The sequence below is a fragment of the Ceratotherium simum genome, chromosome 8 (genome assembly GCF_057802395.1).
Source record: "Ceratotherium simum simum isolate JZ-2026a chromosome 8, ASM5780239v1, whole genome shotgun sequence".
Lineage (NCBI taxonomy): Eukaryota > Metazoa > Chordata > Mammalia > Perissodactyla > Rhinocerotidae > Ceratotherium > Ceratotherium simum.
In genome coordinates this window covers 71,187,523-71,212,429 of record NC_141907.1, presented here as the reverse complement: position 1 = coordinate 71,212,429, position 24,907 = coordinate 71,187,523, and the positions used below count along the sequence as shown (strand labels likewise).

Below are 24,907 nucleotides of genomic sequence, written 5' to 3'. Positions count from 1 at the left end.
AAACGTGCCTTGTCACCAACCCTTGTCCCACAGACTTTCTACTCTCTGTGAGAAAGGGTGTGTCATCTGCTCTTTTGGAGGTTTAGTTTCACAGAACCATATTTTCCGAGTCTGGTTTTGCTAACGGTGCCTTGTTAGGGTGAACAGAGGGCCCCCCAGGCCACTGCGTTGGGGGGCTGACCTCAGACCCTGCCTCCAGACTCCAGACAAGCTCTTTCCTACATTCCCTTGCACAATTCAACATGAGGCCCTGAGGTGTGGCATCTCAAAGCTAACTCTATTCTCTGAAAGAAAGTGACAGCTCCCTTGAATTATTTTGGGTATAGAAATGAGTTTCCACATGTTTCATGAGACATAATCAGGTGCTTAATACCATATTATTCTTACGAATGTATAATTATTGGCTTTAGACACAAATTCGAATAGAAATAGAAAGAAGAAAAGCAGACTAATAATTCCAAAGATCTCTTGAAATTATCCTTAGTCCCTCCCAATATTTCCTTAACTGGTCTTCTTTTGCTTTGATATTTTCAACGAAAATGTTTTGCTAATGCTTTGAGATGTGGCTTTGGCTTAGCTGCCTTTGTTTTTTCCGGAGTTAGCCTTTCTTTCTACAAACATTGCATCCTGGATCTTTGAAATCCCCACTGAATTTGGAGAAATTATGTGTTGGCATCCACCCTACTTTCCTGGAACACAATGTGATGCTGACGACATAGCCCAGTCACTCCACTTGACAATAAGTTTGCTTGTCTCATTTCACTTGGATATTCAGTGGTGAGTAAGAACAGAAGTGGAGAGCCTTACTTACCACAGTTTATTATATGTTTCATGCCAATGATAATTACTTTTGTAATGCCTCTCATGAATTAATTGATCAGATTAGGATGAATCTCCTGTCTGGCCAATAGCTATTGGAATGATTCTCCACGTGTGACTTGGTTGCATTATTACAAAACGTGGCAGGATAGACCTGCCCTGCCATCGCGGCAGATATTCATTTGTAATGCTGCCTTAAGGAGATGAGGAGATGAGAGCAAATTGTTCCAGCAGTTCAGCATGCCCTGCCAACAGGTCGGAAGAGGAGTTGCCAGTGGGGCTGGAGGCACATGGGAACCTGGAACTTGTTTTCACAGTGGTGTCAGCCGTGATGATGGGCCTGCTTATGTTCTCCTTGGGATGCTCTGTGGAGATCCGGAATCTATGGCTGCACATCAGGAGACCCTGGGGCATTGCTGTGGGACTGCTCTGCCAGTTTGGGCTCATGCCTCTTCTAGCCTATCTCCTGGTCATCAGCTTCTCTCTGAAGCCAGTTCAAGCTATTGCTGTTCTCATCATGGGGTGCTGCCCAGGGGGAACCATCTCTAACATTTTCACCTTCTGGGTTGATGGAGACATGGATCTCAGGTAAGTTACACTAGGGAAGCTCAGCAATCTTCCCCTGGTAGTGCTTGGCCTGGGGGGATAACTGACAATTTCATGTTAAAAACTACCAGTCTTTAGGTAGCGATTCTAGAGGGAATCATTTTACAGAGACTTGTTCAGCCTGGAAGGATTTTCCTTTCTGAGATTAAAATTTACTTTGCTGGGATGGTCCTTTGTTTTACTGACAACTCTTTTCCGAGTAGGGGGGCTTGGTTCATAGGTGATGAGGCAGGTCTCCTCCTCCCCCAGTGGCCCTTCCTAGGCATGAACTCATTCTCACCCACACTGGCAGCTAGAACAAAGTCCCGGCTTCATAATCTCCCAGGACATAGGCTGAGAATCCCAGGAAGCTAATGATAGTGGTTTGGTAGCTGGCGTAGGGTGGTGGTGGTGGTGGCATAGCCAGAATGAGGTCCTTGTACCTCTAATCGGCATGTGTTCCTGAGCACGTACTTTATGAAATCAGTACTTTGGGGGACTGGATAAAGGAGCTCACGGGGTATGTGATAGATATATCCTGTTTTAAGTGCTGGTGGTGGGCTATTGAGTTGACTTGGGGAGCAACATAAAGACTTTTATGACTAAAAATGTTCTTTCTTGCTACTTTGCAGATGCTTAACATTCATCGCTAGAATCTCATTCCTTTCATTTAAGCCAGTGACCTTATTCCAATTATGGTGTAGCTAAATACCCATGGGAGACATTAGGCTTTATCATTCATTTACAATTTAATGAGGATGAAGTAATCACATATTTTTTGGAGTAGATGTTTTGATGGGGAAAAAAAGAGCATTTGAGGAAAGAATAGAGGAGTCACATTGGAAAAATGAAAGAGCTAAAAACAGTGGTTTTTCTAGAGTCTTTGCTTACTTATGAACAAATTGTTTCACCTCCTGCCCAGGGACAGAACTACTTAAAAATTGAAATCTTTGTTCATGTGTATGTCGTTTAGTTGAAATTTATTATACGACGAGTGAATGGATCAGAGGTGCTGACTGTGCTGGGAGTGAACACGTGAGTCAGCTGCAGGTATGGGTTTCTAGTTTCCCGAATGTGCTGAATGTTTAGCATATGGAACATATTTCCCCTATAAATTTTAATGGTTTCATGCCATGCAGACCAATCATTAATTTTCATATGGCAATGTTTTTAGCTACCCGCTTATCAGAGATTTGAAAGGAATCACTTGATGCATTGCTAAATCGAAAAAGCAGTAATATGCATTGCTAATTCAAATTCAGTAAAGTTAATCATTAACATAATAATCGAGAAATGATAAGTATTCTTTACATAAAGTCCATATAACAGTGATAAATTCCAGGACCTGAAAGTTTTTGGAAAGAAAAAGAAAACATGTTTATTCAATGCCCTGCTAGGTTGGGGTAGATGCTTGCATGTATTCCTTTTCTCTTCTTTCCTGGATCTCATAATGACCTTGTAAATGACCTTTTATTATTCTGAATTTTACAGCTGAGAAAATTGTGACTCAGATTGGCTAAATAGGTTGCCAAATGCTACAAACAAGTATGGCAGAACTCAGATTTGAATTCACATCTGTTTCTCATCAGTCTGCAATATGGGCACTTTCTTCCATGCCGTCTATTAACACGACCAGATCTTCTGTTCTGAGTAGGAGCATAAATCTTTAAACAGTGTTCTCAAACACTGCTGTTCTGGGAAACAGAACACATTACCTTCGTCTCTTATTAGCTAACCTTGTCATAAAAACACCAATTAATAGGAAATCCTATAAAAGATGAAGCTCATTTTACTTTAGTTAGCTTTTAACTTTGGTCAAATTACTTAACCTGTAAGCCTCATCTCCTCATTTGTAAAATGGGGTTAAAATTGCCTATTCCTCCCAAGACTATATTTTAAGGAGGAAATATATATATGCAGGATGCAAGGCACATAGTAGGTATGCAATAAATACTAGCTACATTTTCTTTTTTCTTTTACAATTTTGATTTGAGTCTCAGAAACAAAACAAAAAAACAAGGAAAAAAGTAAACTGTAAGAAATGAAATTTTAAAATGGGGACGAAGTATTAGATTTTCAAAAGCTTATAGATACAAGAGTAACAAAATCTTAATTCTCAATAAAAATTGCAAACAGGAGAAAATCCAGTATTCTTGAGTGAAACAATATCCAAGTTCATTACATTTATTCCCATTTAACTTTTAAGCAAAATTCAGTAGATAGTCATTATAGGAATTCTGGTTTTCATGCTGGGTAAAATCCAAGAGGATTCAGTACAACATCTCCATGTTACAAATGAGGAAATGGGTATTGAGCTCTCTGCAGATGACCCCAAACAGGCTTCTCATGCCTTAACTCTGTGCTTCATTCAATCTACATGCAGTTCTCCACGTATTCACTCCAAAGAGGGCATTTCAGAATCAACATGTTGAACCGGTTTCTGCATTCTGAGTATCTGATGATGACACCAATCATTCACTAGTGAGTCACCTGGGCTCATCATCTTAGCTTTCCCTGTGACTCCCTCATTCTTCACCTTGGTCACTCAATCCACTGTCTAGTCCTATAGCCCATGCTCTTGCATGTCACCAATAGCTATTGCGTCCTAGCTATCCCTACTGCCATGACCTCAGGTCAGGCCCTCACAATGTCTTTCTTGGCCAATTGCCGTATCTTCACAGTGTTCTCTCCACCTTCAATCTCTCCTTCGTAGTTTTGTAGTATGTGGATAAGGCACATGTTGGGGGACTGATTAAACATAGACTGGTCTTGGATGGCCTCAGTGGAGAAAACTGGGCTCTCCTCCATGTGGTCTCTCATTCTCCAGCAGGCTAGCCTAGACCTAATCTCATGTCAGTGGCAGGGTTCTGAAAAAGAGGAAGCATACAAGGTCTCTTGAGGCTTAGGCTTGAAACTAGTTGGTCATCACTTCCACCATATTTCGTTGGCCAATGCAAATTGCAAGTCCAGCCCAGATTCAAGGAGTGGAGAAGTAGATTCTGCCTCTTGATGGGGTGAGCTACAAAGTCATGTTGCAGAGGGCGTGGATAAGAGAGGTGTGAAGAATTGGGGACATTTTTGCAATCTATTGTCCTAAGGATGGACAGAATTCTGCCTTTGAGAGCAGGACATGAAAACTAAGATCTGGCAGTGCAGTGTAGTAGTTAGGTGCATGACTCTGTTGCCAGTAAGTAGATCTGTCACTTACTAACTGGGTCATTTGGCAGATTATGTAAATTCTGTATGCTTCACTTTCCTACTTCTAAAATAGGGAGAAACAAAACCTACCTCATGGGTTGTTGCGAGGATTGAATGAGTCAATGTATATAAAGCGCTTAGAATCTCACCTGGCACAAAATGCCGTATGAATTATTATCATCATATGCAGCAGGCAGAAGAGCGCTGTGTCAGGGGTCTGTATTTTACTCTCTGCTCAAGGAGCTGTGTGCCTTTGAGCAATTTGCCTCGGACCTGTTTCCTCATTTGTAAAATCAATGAGTTAGACTGAGGTCCTTTTTTCTATTTTGGTAAAATATACATGACATAAAATTTACCATTTTAGCCATTTCTAAGTATACAGTTTAGTGGCATTAAATACATTCACATTGTTGTGCAATCATCACCACCATCCATCTCTAGAACTTTTTCATCTTCCTGAACTGAAACTCTGTATCTACTAACCAAAATCTCCTCCTTCCCTCCAGGCCCTGGCAACCACCATTCTACTTGCCGTCTTTATGAATTTGATTACTCTAGGTACCTCACATAAGTGAAATCGTAAAATATTTGTCCTTTTGTGTCTGGCTTATTTCACTCAGCATCATGTCTTCAAAGTGCATCCTTGTTGTAGCATGTGTCAAAATTTCCTTTCTTTTTAAGGCTCAATAATACTCCATTGTATGTATATGTCACATTTTTTTTATCCATTCATCTGTTGATGGACACTGGGGTTGTTTCCACCTTTTGGCCATTGTGAATAATTCTGTGTGACGGATGTGCAAATATCTTTTGGAGTCCCTGCTTCCAATTCTTTTAGGTATAAACCAGAAATAGATCTGAGATCCTTTTAAGTATTTTGTGACAATAGGAAAAGAAAAGCAAATTATAACATCTAAGTGTCCCCCTCTCCCCACCCCAGATTTTAATGTTTTTCCTAAAACTGTTCAACAGAGATGCCTCTCCTCTCTGTCCCCCTAGTGCCAAATATGTTATGCTTTCTTGTCATCTGTTGGAGGGCATTGCAATAGCTGGGCTATGTATCTGCCTCACCCACTAGGTCTGTAAGCTCCTTGAAGTCTTGTTCATCTTTGCATGCTCAGTGCCAGCCTCATGGTGGTGGGCACCCGATAAACATTAAGTGATTGACTGAAGGGAAGTTTCTGATTGTCTGTGTGTGTTACAAAAACTACTCTTCAAATGCAATCAGTTTGTTGGTGCAACTCAGAGCAGCTCTCACTGTCGTTAGTCTGACAACTTTTGATATACAAGGTCCATTCTTCCCTGAGGATGTATTTGTGTTCTCAGCTACAGAGAAAAGATTCTGACTGCCGGTGGTGGTGGAGTCTGAGGGGTTCAGTGGCCAGTTTTGAACTTTGAACTTTAAAGCAGCTCTTGGTCCTTCAGCAGAGACCCCAGAAATAGGACTTCAGATTCTTCAGGTCTGTCTGACATGGCCTGGTGGAGAACTGAAGATCATCTTAAGAGACAGAACTTAGAATCCATGTGACTTTGTGTAAGTTTCTATAGCTCTCTGTAACTTAGTTTCCTTGTCTATAAAATGGAAATAATACCTACTCATAGGGTCATTGTACAGATGAAAAGAGAAATGTCTCTGAAAACATGAGGTATAATACTTAGGAGGTAGTGCTCAGTAAATGCTAGTTATTGTTGTTGAGGGGCAGCAGACAGGAGTAACATTTATACTTGGAGACGGAAAACCTGGCCTTGGACTCTTTTCTAGGGCCAAGTCTGTTGACCTGATCTTGTAGCATTCTCCATGTCCACCTGGCTAGCCAGATAATTCTTTATTTATTTTCAGTGGGGAAGCAAGTATATACTTCCATAGTTTTGAGTGTCAGAGTTTCTGATTTTATTGGTTTGAAACTAAAACAACATTTGAGTAATTTAAACCCCAATTGCAAAATGGTATACTTATTGACACTATGTTTTAATATAACGTGTATACATGTAATTCCCCTATTTTAAAAGAGGTTCAGGATTTACCTGTTTGTCCAGACTTGCTGAATCTTTCTCATTCTTCTCTGTAATAGTTTGGGGATGGTGATGCCATTCATCTTAGTGCAAGTGGAATCTTGTTATATTGAAGTTAGATTTTGCCAACAATTTTCCTATATGTGAGCAGCCAAGAGACCCAGTCAGGCACATCCTCTGTTTATGCTACATTGGAATTTCATGGCAGTAAAACAAAAGGTGCAACTTTCCACTGCACTCGCACACGTTCACTGTGTGCTTTTCCAGATTTATTGGTATTTATGACAGTTGGCAGAGCATAAGGATCTCTATTGCCATTCTGGACCATTAGCATGAGCATCATGGGTTTGAACAATTGTATAAAGGATGGAAGCAGTAACATATGTAATCAAGGATATAGAATCAGTCTGATAGAAATCTCACACTTTGCTTCCCACAGTCGTGAATCTTACCTTTCTGCTGTTTGAGCCAAAGCCATCCAGGGGGAAAATGCCATGCTAGTTCTCCAGAAGTTCAAGTGATGTAATATGGAATTCCTTTCAGGACTTGGCAATATGAAGAGCCAAAGAACGTAACACTATCACAGACTAAGAATTTGGAAAAATGTCCTAGACACACTCCTCATGGATACAGAGGTTTAAGAGCTGTGGCCAACTGCCTTTCTTCCTTTATCTGCTCTCTAGTGAGGAGAAGTCTTTGCTCAAAGTAAGCATTCTTAATAGGATAAATTAATTTCAAATTTCATATGGAATAAAATATATACAAGAACTGCTAAGAAAAGCCTGGAAAGAAAAACTTATGTAGGAGTATCTGCTCTATCATATATGAAAACAGACAATGAAAACACTGTAATGAAAAGTCTGGTATTTGCTTAGGAAAAAAGAACACTTTGAATACAGTTGGACATTTAACATATAATGAAGTTGGCACTTCAATTTAGTGGAAAATTTTTATTCAGTAAATAGTGTTGACACACTTGCCTCTCAACATAGAAGACAATAGATTAGTTTCATACCTTGCACCATATAAAATATGTTTTAGATGAGTTAAAAGTATAAATATAAAATATCGCCCTATAAAAAAGTAAAAAGTAGGGGCAATATTGGAATAACCTCACGATAGGGAGAAATCTTTAACAAGACAAGAAACTCAGAAGCCATAAAAAAATGGACAGATTTGACTGTCTCAGTGTTAGTTATTTATTATGGCAAAAGCCATAAGCATAGTCAAAAATATACAACAAGCCTGGCAAAGATATTTGTATTACACGTGATGATATGTACTCTGACTTTAAAAGAGCGCCTACGAGTTGAGAAAAGAAAAGTCAGACAAGCCAGTCTGTTTAGAGAGGACGTCCTAGAGGCCAATAAACGCGAAAGAAAGCACAGCCTTCTAGAGAGTCGGGTCTACAACAGAATAACAGTCAGGCGCATTTCCAATGTTCTCGTGAGGAAAGGGATTGATCACACCCAGTGTAGGCAAGATTGTTGAAATGCAGCCATCTTTTTGGAAAATAATCTGGTAGTATCTTTTAAAATTAAAAACACAGACTTTGACATAGCAATTCCACTTTGGGGAATCTATCCTATAGAAATAAAAGAATTATTTCAATTGAAATATGTATAAGAATGTTTATTATAACATTGTTTATAATGGAAAAGAACTCAAAGCAATTTATCATTAACAAAGTAATTGAAGAAATTATGGCCTATTTAGATTATGGTGTACTCTGCAGTTCTTTAAAAAAATGAGTTTAAGTTACATGTCTTGTCCTGAGGATGATATTAAGTGGAGGAAAAAAAAGAACAAACAGGTGGAAATGTAAACTGGTGCAGCCACTATGGAAAACAGTATGGAGGTTCCTCAAAGAATTAAAACTAGAAATACCATGTGATTTAGCTATTTCACTTCTGGGTATTTATCCGAAGAAAATGAAAACACTAATTCGAAAAGATATATGCACTCCTTTGTTCATTACAGCATTATTCACAATAGCCAAGACTTGGAAACAACCAAGTAGATGGAAACAACTTGGTAGATGAATGGATAAAGAAGATGTGGTATATATATACAAGGGAATACTACTCAGCCATAAAAAGATGAAATCTTGCCATTTGTGACGATATGGATGGACCTTGAGGGTATTATGCTAAGCAAAATAAGTCAGATGGAGAAAGATAGTTACCATGTGACTTCACTCATATGTGGAAGATAAAACAACAACAACAACAAACAAACACATAGATACAGAGAACAGATTGGTGGTTACCAGAGGGGAAGGAGGGTGGGGGAGAGCAAAAGGGGTAAAGGGGGTCATTTGTACGGTGCTGAATGGTAACTAGACTTTAGGTGGTGAACACAATGCAGTCTATGTAGAAGTCGAAATATAATGACGTGCACCTGAAATTTATATAATGTTATAAACCAATGTTACCTCAATAAAAAATAAAATAAAATAAAAAAACAAGTTGAAAAGTAAGGCGCATTGTGTGATTGCTTTAAAAAGAAAAAACCAAGAATAAACCTCTATTGATTGAATAAGCAAGTATGAAACAGGATTGCTTAATAGAAAAAAAAAGAAGAAGGGATGTGCACAAATACTTGTGAATTACCTAAGTCTGGGTTTCTGAAAGGGGCATCAATCAGCTAAATATTTGTTCTTAAAATGTTACATTTGTAGCTGGAAGAGCATGATTTTAGCTATGTTTTACTAGAAAGTCGCTGTTCCTTTGAATTGCTATTGGAGGTGTCTGTCATTTGAAGTCAGTGTAAAGAGGTCATTTCCCTAAGATTTTCAAGGTTCACCCTCAGACACATGACACATGAGTAAGGCAGAGAGAACATTTTTCTAGCACCAGTGTACTGACACATTGGCTCATTCTTTGATTCATACAGTTATTCAATAAGTATTTAATGAGCTCCTCCAATGTGCTGGAGCATGAGGCTGTGCCAGGTCCTAGGGAGGGGGAGGTAAATAAGGGCCTTGCCCTAACAGCTGACAGTCTGCCAAACAGGGACAAGCTCTCACGTAAGGTACAGTGTGTGTGCAGCAGTAAGGTGATGCCAGTAAAAGTGTGCCCAGAGGGCGACGGGAGCCGTTCCCCAGGGATGAACACTCGGAGGGCAGAGAGGTGGTACACAGCAGTGTTGAGGAAGGACAAGCCCAAGGCCAGCCAGCGCGGGGCGGGAGATGCTGTGGATCCCCCAGGCCAGCACATTCATAATACCAGATTTGGGCCCAAGCTCATCAAGATAAATATGATAGAGAAAACCTCAGTTAACCAGATTGGTAGCAATGCTGTACAGTCCCTCATAAAGATGGACATTTATTTGTTTATTTTTTATTGTAGAAAATTTCAAATGCATGTAAAAGTAGACAGAATAGTATAGTGAATGCCTAGGATACTTCATGCAGCTTCAGCGATTATCAACACATGATCTATTTCATTTTGTCTCTACTCTCCCAATGGATTATTTTGAGGCAAACTCTAGGCATTATTTTATCTGTAAGTATTTCAGGATTTGTTTGTGATAGATTGCAAAGTACAGCCACAAATTCCTTCCATTCTTGAATGTACCTTTCTTTCCAATGTGATAAGGCTGGTCCTCCCATCCAGAGGGGGGGAATATTTCCCTACCACTTGAATCTGGGCTGGGCTGGGCTGGTGACTTGCTTTGACCAATAGAATGTGGCAGAAGTGACACCATGTGATTTCCAAATTGAAGCTTCAAGGGGCCTTGCCCTTTCTGCTTCCACTCCTCTGGAATGCTGCTGCACAGACACTGCCAGGTGACAGGATGCATTGAATACATATCTAATAACCTCGGTGCATGTCTTTTCCTAGTTTTGATAGTGCACCTTTGGGTTAGATGCCCACAAGTTGGATTGCTGGGTCAAAGGGTAAATGCATGTGTAATCTTGCTAGACCTTGCCAAACTGCCTCTGGGAGGGTGCCATTTTGCATTTTCACCAGCGATGAGTGAGAGTGCAGAAGAACTTTTTTTTTTGGCAGGAAAAAATTTGCCCTGAGCTAATATCTGTTGCCAGTCTTCCTCTTTTTTTTTTCCCTCCCCAAAGCTCCAGTGCATGGTTCTATATTCTAGTTGTAAGTGCTTCTAGTTCTTTTATGTGAGCTGCCGCCACAGCATGGCAACTGACAGATGAGTGGTGTGGTTCTGTGACTGGGAAGTGAACCCAGGCCACCGAAGCAGTGAGAGTGCCAAACTTTAACCACTAGGCCCATCAGGGCTGGCTCCAGAAGGACTATTTTTTAATATCATTGAAGTAAAATGGTTGCTGCTTTGGCGAGAGTATAAACATTCTTCTGATAGAAAATGTCAAAGTAATCACAGACAGATGGTTTTATGGGCAGGGTAATTAGATGGAAACGCTGATGATACATATTATGAGGAAGAACAATGGGTGACTTGGAGGATGCTTGTTATCTCTGCAGCAGACTGTAGCCCCATGAAGGGTCTCTACCTCTCAGTCTCTCAGCCATTTGTGCCATGGATATGGTTTGGGCATATATTATGAGCAAAGCAGTCTGATGTGAGAACTTAAACAATGAGTATTAAAAAGTTCCCAGACTCTCTGGGCCTAGTGTTGAGGTGAATAAACTCTTGCTATACCCCTGGGTTGTGTTGTGATGTTCCATTTGCCTTACTTCATCCGGTAGAGCAGCATTAATTGAGTCTATAAACAATTTGTACATGCTTAAACAGATCGTATAATTTTTTCCAGCAATTTAAAGATAAAATATCTTGTTGGCCTGAAGGATATCTCATCTCCTTTTACCTTCTTTCCCCTAAGTGTACTGTTTCATTCTTTCCCTGGTTCTGTTACCCACATAGGGACAAAAGACAGCCTGAGCTTGGGAGTTTGGGGTGGAAGTGGGAGATGGAAAGGATAGATTTGGGGTGGAGGTACAAAACACTGGGGGACGGTGGGTCGGTACTGAATCAGCTTCTTGGGTTCTCATCCTCTCTGATCTCTTACTGGCATTTTCTTTTCTTAGCTTTCATGAAATGTAGCCTCCTGGCTCTCCACCCACTTCTCTGTCTGCTCTTGCCCTGCATGCATTGTGGCCCTTCCAAGGCCCTGCTCCCCAGTCCCTGGTCTCTCAGTACACATGCTTTTTTCCCTTGCGCCAAAGTTTTGTATTTTAATGTGTAATTAAGTGCTTTTCTCCAATTAGGAAATGTAAAGACTTACAAAATAAGACCTTATATATTTGTAAAAAATAAAAACAAAATATTACAAATTTGTGAGCAATGACATTTCATACAATGCAATGAAGGCACAGTAACCAAGATACATAGGCTTTGAAGGTTCTAAACGGAAGGACTTTTTTCCTCCTAGATATTATGTACTTGCAAATCCTTAGGATCCATGGCACAAAATCTGTTAGCCTTTTTATTTAGAGATAATCTCAATAATGACAAAGATAAACCAACCAATTATCTATTAGAAACCATTCCAGCTTTGTTCAACAAGACGCAGACTCCGTTCTGATATTCTCATTTCTTTTCCTGGTAAAGCTGTGTTGCACAGCTGTTGGCCAGACTGTTTGGATTTGATTCATTCAGCTCACTTGCCTACATTCTACTCTCATGAAAGCCAGATCTGTGTCTCGTGGTAACAGCAGCTGTGGTCCTGAGTCTTCATTGCCTACCCAGGATATTTCCAGCGGATGTCTCATTATCACCTTTAACTTAACATGTCCCCTCGGATTGATGCTAAGTGACCTAGTTCTTCAATCACAGCATCGTTTTGAAGTCTAGAAATCTACTTTTTACTCTAACTCATCTCTCTACTTCATTTCCTATTTCTAATCATGAATCACACAATATCAGAATTGGAAGAGAACTTTCAATGTAGTCTAGCATCCTATATCAAGTCTTTTTTGTTATGGTTCTGTACCTTCTCTGGCTCTGCCCAGTTTGCTCTGTCTGTGGATCAGCGTGTGGGGTCTCTTCTCTAGTCAATGGGAACCTTATAACATGTGGTATTTCGGTGACTTCCTCCTGACAGATATCTAATAACACTTCCTACTAGGCAAACAGTCAGCTTTGAGGCAAACCAACGACATCACAAGAAAAGAAAACTCAGACTAATATTCCTTATGAATATATATGCAAAAATCTTTAACAAAAAATTTTCATATATTGATAGCAGGAGTGTAAAATGGTGCAACCACTTTGGAAAACAGTTTGGCATTTCCTCAAAAACTAAACATAGAGTTACCATATGATCCAGCAATTCCACTCCTGGTGTATACCCAAGAGAATTGAACACATATGTCTGCACAAAAAATTGTACATAAATATTCATAGCAGTATTATTCATAATGGCCAAAAAGTGGAAACACCTCAAATATCCATCAATTAATGAGTGGAAAGAAATAATGTGACATATCCATGCGATGGAATATTATTCAGTCATAAAAAGGAATGAAGTACTGATACATGCTAAAACATGGATGAACCTTGAAAACATTATGCTAAGTGGAAGAAGCCAGACACACAAAAAAGCCACATACTGTATGACTGTATTGATATGAAATATCCAGAATAGGCAATCCTATAAAGACAGAAAGTAGATTACTGGTTGCCAGGGGCTGGGGGAAGAAGGGAATGGGGAGTGACTTCTAATGGGGTGGAGTTTCTTTTTGGGGTCATGAAAATATTCTGGCACTAGATGGTGCTGTTGTTACGCAATCTTGTGAACACACTAAAAAACACTTTAAAATAATGAATTTTGTGGTCTATGAATTATATCTCAATAAAAAAGAACTGTGTATGGAATAAAAAAAGAACCCTTATAGTGACTAGCAGAAAGTTTCGGACAAGTGGATGCTCAAATAAATATGAGTTAAGGGGTGGATGGCAAGAACTGCTGGAAATCTTGTTCTAGACCTCAGATACAGCCATCATTTGTTGAAATAAGACAGGAGCTTCAAGTAACTTACCCCATGTAATCTCCAAGAAGTTGTGTCCCAGAAGTTGCTTTCCGTTAGGACTAAATTCTTCCTTTCAAACTCTCCCTCTTAAGCATCACTTTAATTTTACTTTCAGCATCAGTATGACAGCCTGTTCCACAGTGGCTGCCCTGGGGATGATGCCGCTCTGCCTTTATCTCTACACCTCGTCCTGGAATCTTGAGCAGAATCTCACCATTCCGTATCAGAACATAGGTCTGTATTGTGCTCGTGAAGTGGAATAGTAACAGTGATGGTGATGGTAACAATAACAGCTATTGTTTACTATGTGTCTCCTTTATGCAGGGGTTTTTATATATTATCTAATTTAATTCTCTAAATAACCCTAAGGTGTAGACTCTATTACTAGTTTCATTTCCTAGTTTTTCAGGATTAGAGAGGTTAAGTAACTTGACCCAGGTCATGCCACTGGTAAGTGCGGAACTGGAATTCTCACTCGGGAATCTGACTGCAAAGTCCAAGCTCTTTACCCCTACAAGAGTTCACTTTTGAAAATAAAGCCCGAAAACTTGCTTATTTAAAGAAAAAAAAACAACCCTTATACAATTCACTATAAAGCAATTGGCCTCATTATGACCCAAAGGTTAACTGGATCCCAGTGGCTCCGGTGAGACCTTAGTTCCCATAACCCACCTTTCGCGTTGCCTGTAAGCCTTGACTTCTTTACTGATCCACATAAATGATTCCCATTGATATTGAAGCGTATCCGTGTGTCACAACCACATCCACATCTTTCATTATCTCCTTTCCTAATGTTATTTCTCATTAAACTGCCCTTTTTCTAGAGATCTCTGTGGACTTACTAGGCTAGGAAGAAAAACTTGGTGAAATGATCTGCCTGTTCTAGTTTGGTCAGAGTCTGTAGAGAATTGGTAGAAACATGATTCTTAAAACTCTGAAATGTCAATCTGGGGAATCAAACCAGGCCCTGGAGGCCTTACAACCCGTGGCCCATAGTTCAAAACCACGAATAGAGCCGTCTCCTGATAACAGTTGGAGCCCATTGAATTTGTAAAATTTGAGTGAAATCTTGATTTAGAAATCATGATTTTGTAAGCAAATTTTTCTGATCAGTAGGTTATTTAATATATTCTGTTTTGATAATATATTCTGTTTTGATAATATATTCTGAAAGGCTCTTGTAAACAATTAAACCCCAAAATGTTATCAGCAACACATATAACTTTGGAGCCAGTATTGCAGGCATTTGGCCAGATTTGAAAAGTGGCATTGGAAAATGTCAGTGTATGGATCCTACCAGTGAGTTGACCTCTGCTCTCTTGAACCTGCCTTCAACGCCTTTATTCACTTGTGTTAATTAAAGGCATTTTTTTCTACCTACCTTTGGGTTATCTGGCTACACTTGGAGAATATGAGAAATTGCTTTGGTATGTGTAACAAATGCTATTTTTATGTCTGTAATAGGTATTCTTTACCTTGTGAAGCAAATGACCATTGGCTTCAAACAGGGAAAAAATAGCTGTGGCTATAGAGTGGTGACCCCAACCGTAGAAATCAAAGAATTTCACAGACATAGAAGGGTCCTCCTGTTCTATAATCTGTACATTTCCCATTGTGTCTGAAATACCATGTGACTGCCAGGGGGATTCAGAGAAAATGATGGACCAGGTTGGTAGCATTCAGTGGTATCATATGCCCTTCCATGACTCTCTTCCAAAGATTATTTTTCTTAATTTTTGGAGGTGGATGCAGAAATAAAGTGCAGCTTTAATTAAAGCTTTTATCTAATTGAAATAGAAATTGTTGGGGGCGACCTAGTGGCATAGTGGTTAAGTTCATGTGCTTCGCTATGGCGGCCCAGGGTTTGCAGGTTCGAATCCTGGGCATGGACCAAGGCATCATTCATCAAACCATGCTGTGGCGGCATCCCACATACGAAATGGAGGAAGATGGGCACAGATATTAGCTCAGAGCCAATATTCCTCAGCAAAAAAAAGAGGAAGATTGGCAATAGATGTTAGCTCAGGGCCAGTATTCCTCACACACACAGACAAAAAGAAATAGAAGTTGTTGAGGACTGGGCAGTTAGGGTGAGAGGGAATACTGTCTGACAGGTTTTTCTTCTCTTCAGGAATTACCCTTGTGTGCCTGACCATTCCTGTGGCCTTTGGTGTCTGTGTGAATTATAGGTGGCCAAAACAGTCCAAAGTCATCCTAAAGGTAAGCAGCTCCACGTGGCAGGTAGCACATTCTTAGACTCAGAGATTTGACAGACAGACGTAGGCAATGACTGGAACAAAGGGGCCAGTTGCACACAGCCCTACAGGCAGCAGTTTTCCTTATGTGTCCTGCGTTTCTGGATTTAACCTCCATATTTCCTTCCTTTCTAAGCCTTGCTCCGTCGCTCCCATTGGTCCATACACTGAGGCTTATCACACCCTGGAAAGTATGGGACTCTTGCTTTAGATACAGAGAAGCCAAAGCCTGTGTGTGGCCCGAGAGAGCCCATTCGTTCACAAGGCTTCAAATAGGTCGCTCTCAAGGTGAAAGGTGTGTGTGAAATGGAGTTTCAGGATTTAGGCGTATGGCTGGTTTCATGGAAAAGTAGGATGAAGAGCTGTCTTCCAGAAGCATTCCTAGGGGAGCTTCTAAAATTGTAGTTTGTACACACGAGCAAGGGCTGCGGACCACATGAATAACTGTCCAAATGAATATTTGAACAGAACAGCACTGAGGAGTCTGGCCATGGAATGACAGGAACTAGAACCTCCTACCTCCTCTCGCCTTTCCAGGGTTGTCTTTTTTCTGCTGGAGACACAAGCACACGTCCTTGTTGAATGGCTTTTAAAAATATCTGGCTGGAGAGGAGGCATTCTCAACAATGATGTCAGTCTCCTAGGGGGTTTTCTATTTTTCCAATTATGTGTTTTTTAAGAACATCTAAGATTGTATTTTGTACTGCTTCATGAAGACTTTAAAAATGTTTTAGTTATATTTTACATTTATGAAGAAATAAACATTTGGGGCTAATTGGAGGTTCAGCAAATACATCTCAGTTATTTTAGTTAGGGGTTTGTGGTTTGGTTCAGTTAAGCTCTCAGTGTTTGGCTCTACCTGACAGAACACCTCCACTCCATTTGCCTGCACAAATGGATGCTGCTTTCCTAGTTTGGCACAAGACTGAACAACTCACACCATTCCTCCAATGAGGGGAAGAGTGAGAGAAGAGGGACTGACAAGCAGACGGATCAGCTGGGCACAGAGAGCTGGAGGAGGGCTCACATGTGCTTTTGGATTGTGTTTGGGTAGCTTTAACATCAGTAGTGCCCACTTGATTCCACTGTCTTTTCCAGTTATACTCACGGAATAAAGTCCCTTCTTTTCCACATTCATTATTTATTATTTTGGTAGGAGAAAATTTCCAACGTGGCAGTGTACAATTAAAATTTTGTTTCCAAAACAAGAGGAGAGAGGATGATCATGGGAACCTCTTACTTTTCAAGTACCCTATCTTTGATTACTTTTCTTAAAAGGCCATCTAACAACAACAAAAAAAAATCATGATTTCAGTGTTTCCAGATTCTCTATTAGTCTATCAGTGTCAATGGAGAAACTAGATAAATTTTCTGCATGTCAGTTTTATTATTGGTAGAGAGCAGATTTAAAACTCCTTCCCTTTGGCTATTCCATAGGATTTGCAACTGAAAATATTTAACAATATGCATAAATATTCTAGAGCACCTTAGTAAATAAGTAGGATAATTTAATCATTATTTTGGTATGTTTTAATTCTTTGTTCTTAGTCATCTTTTAGTTTTAGATCTGATACATTTTCTGAACAAATTGCTTTCGGTGAATTTTAAACTTGGACATCACTTTTTGGTAGAAAGATCAAGAGGGATTTTTACAATCAGAGGCCTTCTTTGTGTGTTCCAGCATCTTCCTGTCAGGCAGGGGCCCAGTCTGTCCCTGTATTTGAGCAGTAAAAATGACCCCCAGAGCACATTTATGGTGCGTTGGGTGGTTTTTGTTTTGTTTTGGTTCCCCATGACCACCTTCCTCCACACCTTGAATCATTTCAAATCAAGGTTGATGCTGTAACTAGGTGCATGGTTTGCTGTCTACATGGTGTGAGTGGGAGCTTGCCAAGATCCTGAGTTTCCCCAAATATTCTGCGTCTCACTTCCTCCCTATCTGATCTAAAACTCAAACCATTGGAAATTTTTTTTGTTGATTTTTTGTTTCTGTTAAACAACAAAAGTAACAGACAGTATTCATTTGGGAGAGGAAAGAGGTATCTGTCAGTAGTTCTCATATTACATTAATATTAGCTCAAATTGTCCAATGAAGACTGGGTATATTTCATTTGGAGGAGAGAAGGGCAGGGATCAAAGCAGTAAGAAGCTGTTGGTGGTTGAAAGGGTGATGGGAAGAGAGTGGCGGATGGTCAGGCAGGGCAGATCTCAGACAAGAGGTTACCAGCGAGGGGTCTCAGAGGTGTGTGTGGGGGTGTTGGATGCTTATTGTCAGATTTCACTTGTTTCACAAATTTATCCTATCCATGAAAAACTCCACTATCCAGTCCTTCTGGCCAAATCCTCTACTTGAAGGGAACAGATTCTGATCATAAAATAAGAAGACTTAGATTTGTGTTCAGACTCACCAGTTTCTGGCTTAGCCAAGTCACTTGACCACTTTGGACCTCAAGTTTCTTCTCTGTAAAATGAGGTTGGATTTGGTAGTCTCTAAGTCCTCTCTTTGTTCTGAAACTTCTAGGTTTCAAGCCTGTTAGATCACTGATGGACTTTGCATCACAGAGCAAAAAGACCATGATGCTGACGTGCACTTATTTCATTGTTTTGCTTTAGATTGGGGCCATTCTTGGTGGGGTCCTCATTGTGGTGGTCGCAGTTGCTGGTGTGGTACTGGCGAAAGGAACTTCGAATTCAGACATCACTCTTCTGACCATCAGTTTCATCTTTCCTTTGATTGGCCATGTCACGGGCTTTCTGCTGGCGCTTCTTACCCACCAGTCTTGGCAGAGGTATAGTTAAATTATCCATAAACTTTTTTGAGGAGGATAAAGTAAACACACTGCCACCGGCAGGCTTTGCTGCCAGGCAGGCTGTGTCAGGAGACGTTATGAGTTTTGACTTACAAGGTGGATGGAACAGGACAACTCATCATAAAGAGAGTGAGAAGACCACAGTACTTCTTTATGTAAATGAAAGCAAAGACCAAATTGATGGGAAGTTGTAATTTGTGAAATTAGGATTGGCGTGCTGATCCACTTGTTGAAATCTGGACACATTTCTCATCTTAGTCTAGTAACTAAATAGGAGAGGTGAGATGGCTTCACTAAATATATAGATCATTCTAGGGCATGAGCAAGATGCAAGAGATTAAGCATTTATCCATTGTTGGTGCCAAATTTTTTTAAAGCACTAGTTATAAGAGGCATGAGGAGAAAGGACAAACTTGAGAAATAAGATAGGAATTTATCTTAAATATTATCCTTACAAGTTGGGGCATACAATTTATAAATACTGTGAAATATTGAAGATGATAATACTTCATGTCGATATGCCTGTAGATGAGATGAGCATTATCATACAATGTTGGAGGGAACATTAATTGGCATAAACTCTCTGGAAGGCAATTTAGTCATATCAATAGCCTTATAAATATTTATAGCTGTTAACTCAGTGATTTTACTTCTAAAATTCTGTGTGAAGCTAGCACTATCAGATAAGCACATGAATATTGATGTACATGGATTTTAATTGCAGTGTTATTTATAAGTATGAAAAATAGAAACAATTTAAATATCTAACAACAGAGAGATTTAATTCATGATGTGTCTATGTGATAGAATATGATGTATCAACTTTAATGATTTTGGAAAATACTTGAGATAAATTTAAGTTAAAAAAGAATAGAAAATGGTATGCAATTTGATTTCTATTTTGTAGAAGAAAGCAAAAGAATTTTATCCATGGAAAAATGCTGGAAGAAATACACTTTATGCTAATAGTGTTTAACTTTGAGTAGTGGGATTAAGAGTAATTTTAGTTTCTTAATATTTCGTTGGTATATTTTCTAAGTTCTTCAGTGAGTATGTACTACTTTTAAAATTAGAGAATTATCAAAGAAAAGTAAACTATGTAGTTGAATTCCAAAGGTGGAGTTTGGGAAAATTTTAATTGGCTTTATGCTATTTCTAGTCCACTTGGGGAACATTTAGGACTGTACCAAGTACTGGGTAAGGCTCCACCAAGTGTATCTCATTTGCTTCTTACTATAAGACCCAGAGGTAGATACTATCAGTACCCTCATCTACAGATGAATAAACCCTTCAGAGAAGGTAACTTGACCAAGTCTATAGAGCCAGAATGTGGTGGTGTTAGGATTTGGACCTGGGTTTCTTTCCAAAGTCAGTAATTAGGAATACAGACTGTTGAGTGGTTGAAATATAATTGGATCTGGAGAGAGAGTATTCCAATGGCAAAGTGTAGTCAACAATCTTGTTTTTTACCTGATGGCTTGAGAAAGATCAGGATTGAGGTATGGCATTTGCCTTGTGAATGGTCCAGGTGTGAGGTTCAGCTTTGTAGCTTAATCATATCAAGTTATTGACAGGGATCTGGAAGAAGTGAGGGTAGCCTGAAGCAAGCGTAGGAAGCAATAGGGTAAGAAGCAATAAAATAAGAGCCACAGAACTTGCCTTGTATCAGTGACAATATTCTCACTCCCACATTACACACTCTTGTTACCTCTACATTCCAATCCAGCTTGCGTAGAGATGCTGGTTTATCTGCTGAAACACCTCTTTGCTCTCTTCTTCCATTTATAAAAACCTGAAGACGCCCTTTATAAATTGGGGACAGATGAAACTGCTTAATCCAGACCCCAAGGTCCTGCCTATGTCTTCCTTTTTCTCCCTCCTGCTTTTTCTTTCTCAAGTGAGGTTTATTTCATTTTTTGCAATTAGAAAACCAATAAAATATAGAGAAATAGAAAGTAGAAAAAACATATTACTAAACTCTTTCACCCAAGAAATCATTTTGACATTTGGTTTTCATTTAGGGTTTTTATGTTGATTTTCAAGTGTTTAGTTTACACTGTTTCATGTCTCTGGTTCAACTTTCCATTCTCAACTTTCCATTCTCATCTCTTCCATTCTTCCATTCCACATAAATTGGCTTATAGCGTGTGCAATGCCTCCTGAATAGCCAAGCTCATACCTGTTAATTTCAGTCATTTTCCCCGCATTAAATTCCTCTTCCACTCTTTCCGTCCTTTAACTCTTCCTCTGTGAAGCCTTCTCCAACCACTTACACCTCTTTTCTGACTTTCTATGGCATCTCCCTGGCCCTCGATCGTACTTTGTGTTCTGTTGTTACCGAACCTTTCCTGCATGTGTATCTTGTCTTTTCACCCAGATTCCTAGGACAGGGTTGATAGGGCCTTCCTCAGAAGGGCCTCTCAGGAGACCACCTACAGGGTAGGCCCTCAGTAAATAATTACCGAATGAGTAAACGTTTTTAACGGCCTAAGCTCATAGCTTACATTCATTGCTGTACATAAGAGAAAATGTAAGAATAGTCCCTATTGCTAGTACGTAACTCTTAAAAAATTTTTTTATTGATAGGTGCAGGACTATTTCTTTAGAAACTGGAGCTCAGAATATTCAGATGTGCGTCACCATGCTCCAGCTATCTTTCACTGCCAAGGATTTGGTCCAGATGCTTAGCTTCCCATTGGCCTATGGACTCTTCCAACTGTTGGATGGATTTCTCATTGTTGCAGGTGGGTAGAGCCCCTATTGGGTAGACTTGATTGAAAATTGTCGACCTAACTCACCAACCCCTTTTTCAAACCGAACATACGTGTGCTGCCCTTGTGATACATTTTTAGCCTGCCATTTCGGAGGAAAATAAAGTGCATAAACAAGCTCCTTTGCCACAGTGGAGGTTTCACAGGAAAATATAAATAACCATGTGAAAGTGAGCTTATAGTTATAAACAAATATGCTTCACAAAAAACAATCACTATCAGAGCTTAGATTCCAGTACTTGGTAAGTCTCCATGAGCAATCAGTTATTTCAAAAATGATATTTGTTATGTTTCATCAAAAGCCTTGAGGTGATCCAAATGCCAAGTTATTTCACAGTGCTTCTGTGACTAAGAATTGTGCTGAATGGCTGTGAAATATTTTTCAACTGTGTGTGTATATATATGCTTACCTATTCATACAGCCAAATATATATCATTTTGGAGTCAGTCATTATGTAGGTTCACAGAAAGCAAATTAAAAAATAGATATATAGGTATGAATACACACATATATATATTTTAATCTTGGGCCATTGTAAATTTTTACTACTCTCAGGGAACAGGTTCTGAGTAAGGCTCAATGATTACTGATATACCTGACTTTATACTGATTACTGATTATTATGTATATACTGATTGCTGACATAACAATCAGTATAAGTAATATGGGGGGTTTAATTTTCCCATAAGATAAGAGAAATTGTAGCAGAATAAAACTCCTGGTCTTAGATCCAAGTTTTAATTCCTTCTCATGGTGAGACTGTGAGGGACAGAACATGTCTGACTCACTCCCAGCTATCTCCAGCACCCAGGAACAGTAAACACTTTAGAAGGAGTTGTAGTAACTCCTAGTAAGAGTAACTTAACAGTAGTAATGACTGTACTGTTACTGTAGCAACGACTGATAGTAAGCGCTTTAGAAGGAGTCGCTGACTGACTGACTGACTGATTGAATGAATGAATGAATGGATGGATGAGCCGTCAGCAATCTGACAAGTCTCAATCACAAACGGTCCATTCCAGACACAGATAGATAGCTGTTTTGATACACTGAATTATTTTGTTCCACAGTTTTCTCTCTTTTTCTCTCTTCTTTTTTCCTGTGTGTTTACACATATGTGACCTAAAGCAAACAAACCCCAAAGTACTGACAAGTATACACTGTCACCAAATCACAGTCTTTGCTAAAGTGAATTTTAATACTTGTGTGTTTTAACACCTAGCATATAAGATGTACAAGACGAGATTGAAGAGCAAAGACAGAAGAAAGAGTCCGGGTCGTGCACAAGTCTGCCATAAGAAGTCCACTTCTCCCAAAGAGACCAGCGCTTTCTTGGAGGTGAATGAAGAAGCCGCCGTGACTCCCGGGCCGTCAGGGCCGGTGGAGCTCCACACAGCTCTTGGGCCGACCGGCTGCCTCTCTTCTCGTGCATAGTGGGGTGCTGGCCTGACTGGTCCCCGGCTTCCTCAGCGGCCAGTAAACACTGTGCAGAGCTGACGAGTGAACCTTGTTGGCAGGGCCTGTGGGAGTATTTGACTGTCAGATGTTAGAATATTTATATTTTTATGTGGATTGTGAATTGTCATAGGATCTCTTTTCCCAGATGTGTTCCGCCTATTTCAGGGAATGCTTTCAGGGTTTTACACAACATATTTACTAGCTGCTCTGTGTGTTCCTCTCTTCGCATGCGGTGAAGAGTCATGCCCATTGTCAGGTGAAGTCGTCCTCACATTGTGAATTTTAATTTCTCAAGAGTTAGGACTCTTTTGTAGAGGAGATGTTACCCCACACTGCAGGGCAAGGACAGAGTCTGGACCCACTTGACTTCTTGACTTTGGGCAAGTCCTTTGGTGCATCGAGAAGGAAGCAAACAGCTCTTATAAAAAATGGGCTCTTTTCTCAAATGATTGATTTTTTTAGGGGCTTGAAAATCTTTTTGGATTATAGATGTAATACAAGTTTAGAGAGAATTTAATGAACACTTGAGGTTAAAAAGTGAATGCCCCGTATTTTTACTCCCCAGAGATAAGCACATGTATATTCTTCTGCTGTGTGTTTATATGTTATATTGGTTTCTTATTTTAAATTTTATTTATTTATTTTTTCCCCCAAAGCCCCAGTAGATAGTTGTATGTCATAGCTGCACATCCTTCCAGCTGCTGTACGTGGGACGCGCCCCCAGCATGGCTGGAGAAGCGGTGTGTTGGTGCGCGCCCGGGATCTGAACCCGGGCCACCAGCAGCGGACGCACGCACTCAACTGCTAAGCCACGGGGCTGGCCCTTTTATATTGTTTTAAAAACACTGAGATCATTCCACATACGCTGTTTAGTAAGTCACTTAATGACATATTAGGGAGCATCTTTACGTGTCAGTCTGTGTTGACCTACCTCATTCTTAGAACAAGGGCTTTGTAGAAGTATTCCATTGCATGGAAGGACTGTAATTTATTTAACCATTCCTTATTCACGAACGATTAGATAGCTTTCAACTTATTGATATTACAATGCTGCTACAAACACCCATGCCCTTGTGCAAGTATTTCTGTAGGATCACTTCCTAGACTTGAATTGCCAGGCCAATTGCACATTAAAATGTTGGACAGATTGCTCTCAGTAATGTTGTATAGCAGTGCCCGAGAGGGCTGGCTTCCCAGTTGCACCAGGCTGAAAAATGATCAGTTCTGATTTGTGAAATATCTCATTTAAAATTGCATTTTTTTAAAAAACTATGAGTAGGGGCTGGCCCAGCAGCGTAGCAGTTAGGTTCGCGTGCTCCGCTTCGGTGGCCCAGGGTTTGCAGATTTGGATGCCAGGTGCGGACCCCATGCACCACTTGGCAAGCCATGCTGTGGCAGCGTCCCATATAAAGTAGAGGAAGATGGGCACGGATGTTAGCCCAGGGCCAGTCTTCCTCAGCAAAAAGAGGAGGATTGGCAACGAATGTTAGCTCAGGGCTAACAATCTTCCTCACACACACACAAAAAAAATTATGTGTGAAGTAGAGTATTTTTCATAATCACTTGCCTTTTCATATCCTTTGCCTGCCTTTCTATTGGTTTTTTCCCTTTTCAATTGATAAGTTTTAATACGTTATGGATAGTGACCCTTTGTCCTATGTTTTGTCAAGATTTGACCTACTCTTTTATCTTTTGTTTTTCTATAATGTCTTTTGCTGTACAGAAGTTTTATATTTTTTACATATTCAGCTTTATTAGTCCTTTTAACAACGTTTTTTGACCTTGATATCTGTCAAATGTTAGAATATTTATGTTTTTGTGAGTTGTGAAAGGATCCCTTTTTGAGAATGTATTTGGCCCGTATTCAGAGAGTTCCTTGGGGGTTTACACAGCATATTTACTAGCTGCTGTGTGTACTGCCTGACAGTAGGTAAAACCCATCCTTCTCTATTCTTACATTACTAAAAAGATTTCCCATATATTTTTCTATTACTTGATGGACTAAATATCTACATGTTTATTCCATTTTGAATTT

General features: G+C 39.8%; 1 protein-coding gene across 1 annotated transcript; it reads left to right on the top strand.

Moving 5' to 3' along the window:
* Nucleotides 1–1,006: 1,006 nt before the first annotated feature.
* On the top strand, nt 1,007–23,585 carry SLC10A6 (solute carrier family 10 member 6). The gene is made up of 6 exons (XM_004430923.3): nt 1,007–1,407; nt 13,693–13,811; nt 15,709–15,797; nt 18,446–18,621; nt 21,229–21,386; nt 22,637–23,585. The coding sequence occupies exons 1-6, from the start codon at nt 1,031–1,033 to the stop codon at nt 22,846–22,848; spliced, it is 1,131 nt and encodes a 376-aa protein (XP_004430980.1). The 5' UTR covers nt 1,007–1,030; the 3' UTR covers nt 22,849–23,585.
* Nucleotides 23,586–24,907: the final 1,322 nt, after the last annotated feature.

Coding starts and splice junctions, on each gene's coding strand:
- SLC10A6 (XM_004430923.3), top strand. CDS start 1,031: ATGAGAGCAAATTGTTCCAGCAGTTCAGCATGCCCTGCCAACAGGTCG. Junction 1,408..13,692: donor GATGGAGACATGGATCTCAG/GTAAGTTACACT, acceptor TTTTACTTTCAG/CATCAGTATGACAGCCTGTT. Junction 13,812..15,708: donor CATTCCGTATCAGAACATAG/GTCTGTATTGTG, acceptor TCTTCTCTTCAG/GAATTACCCTTGTGTGCCTG.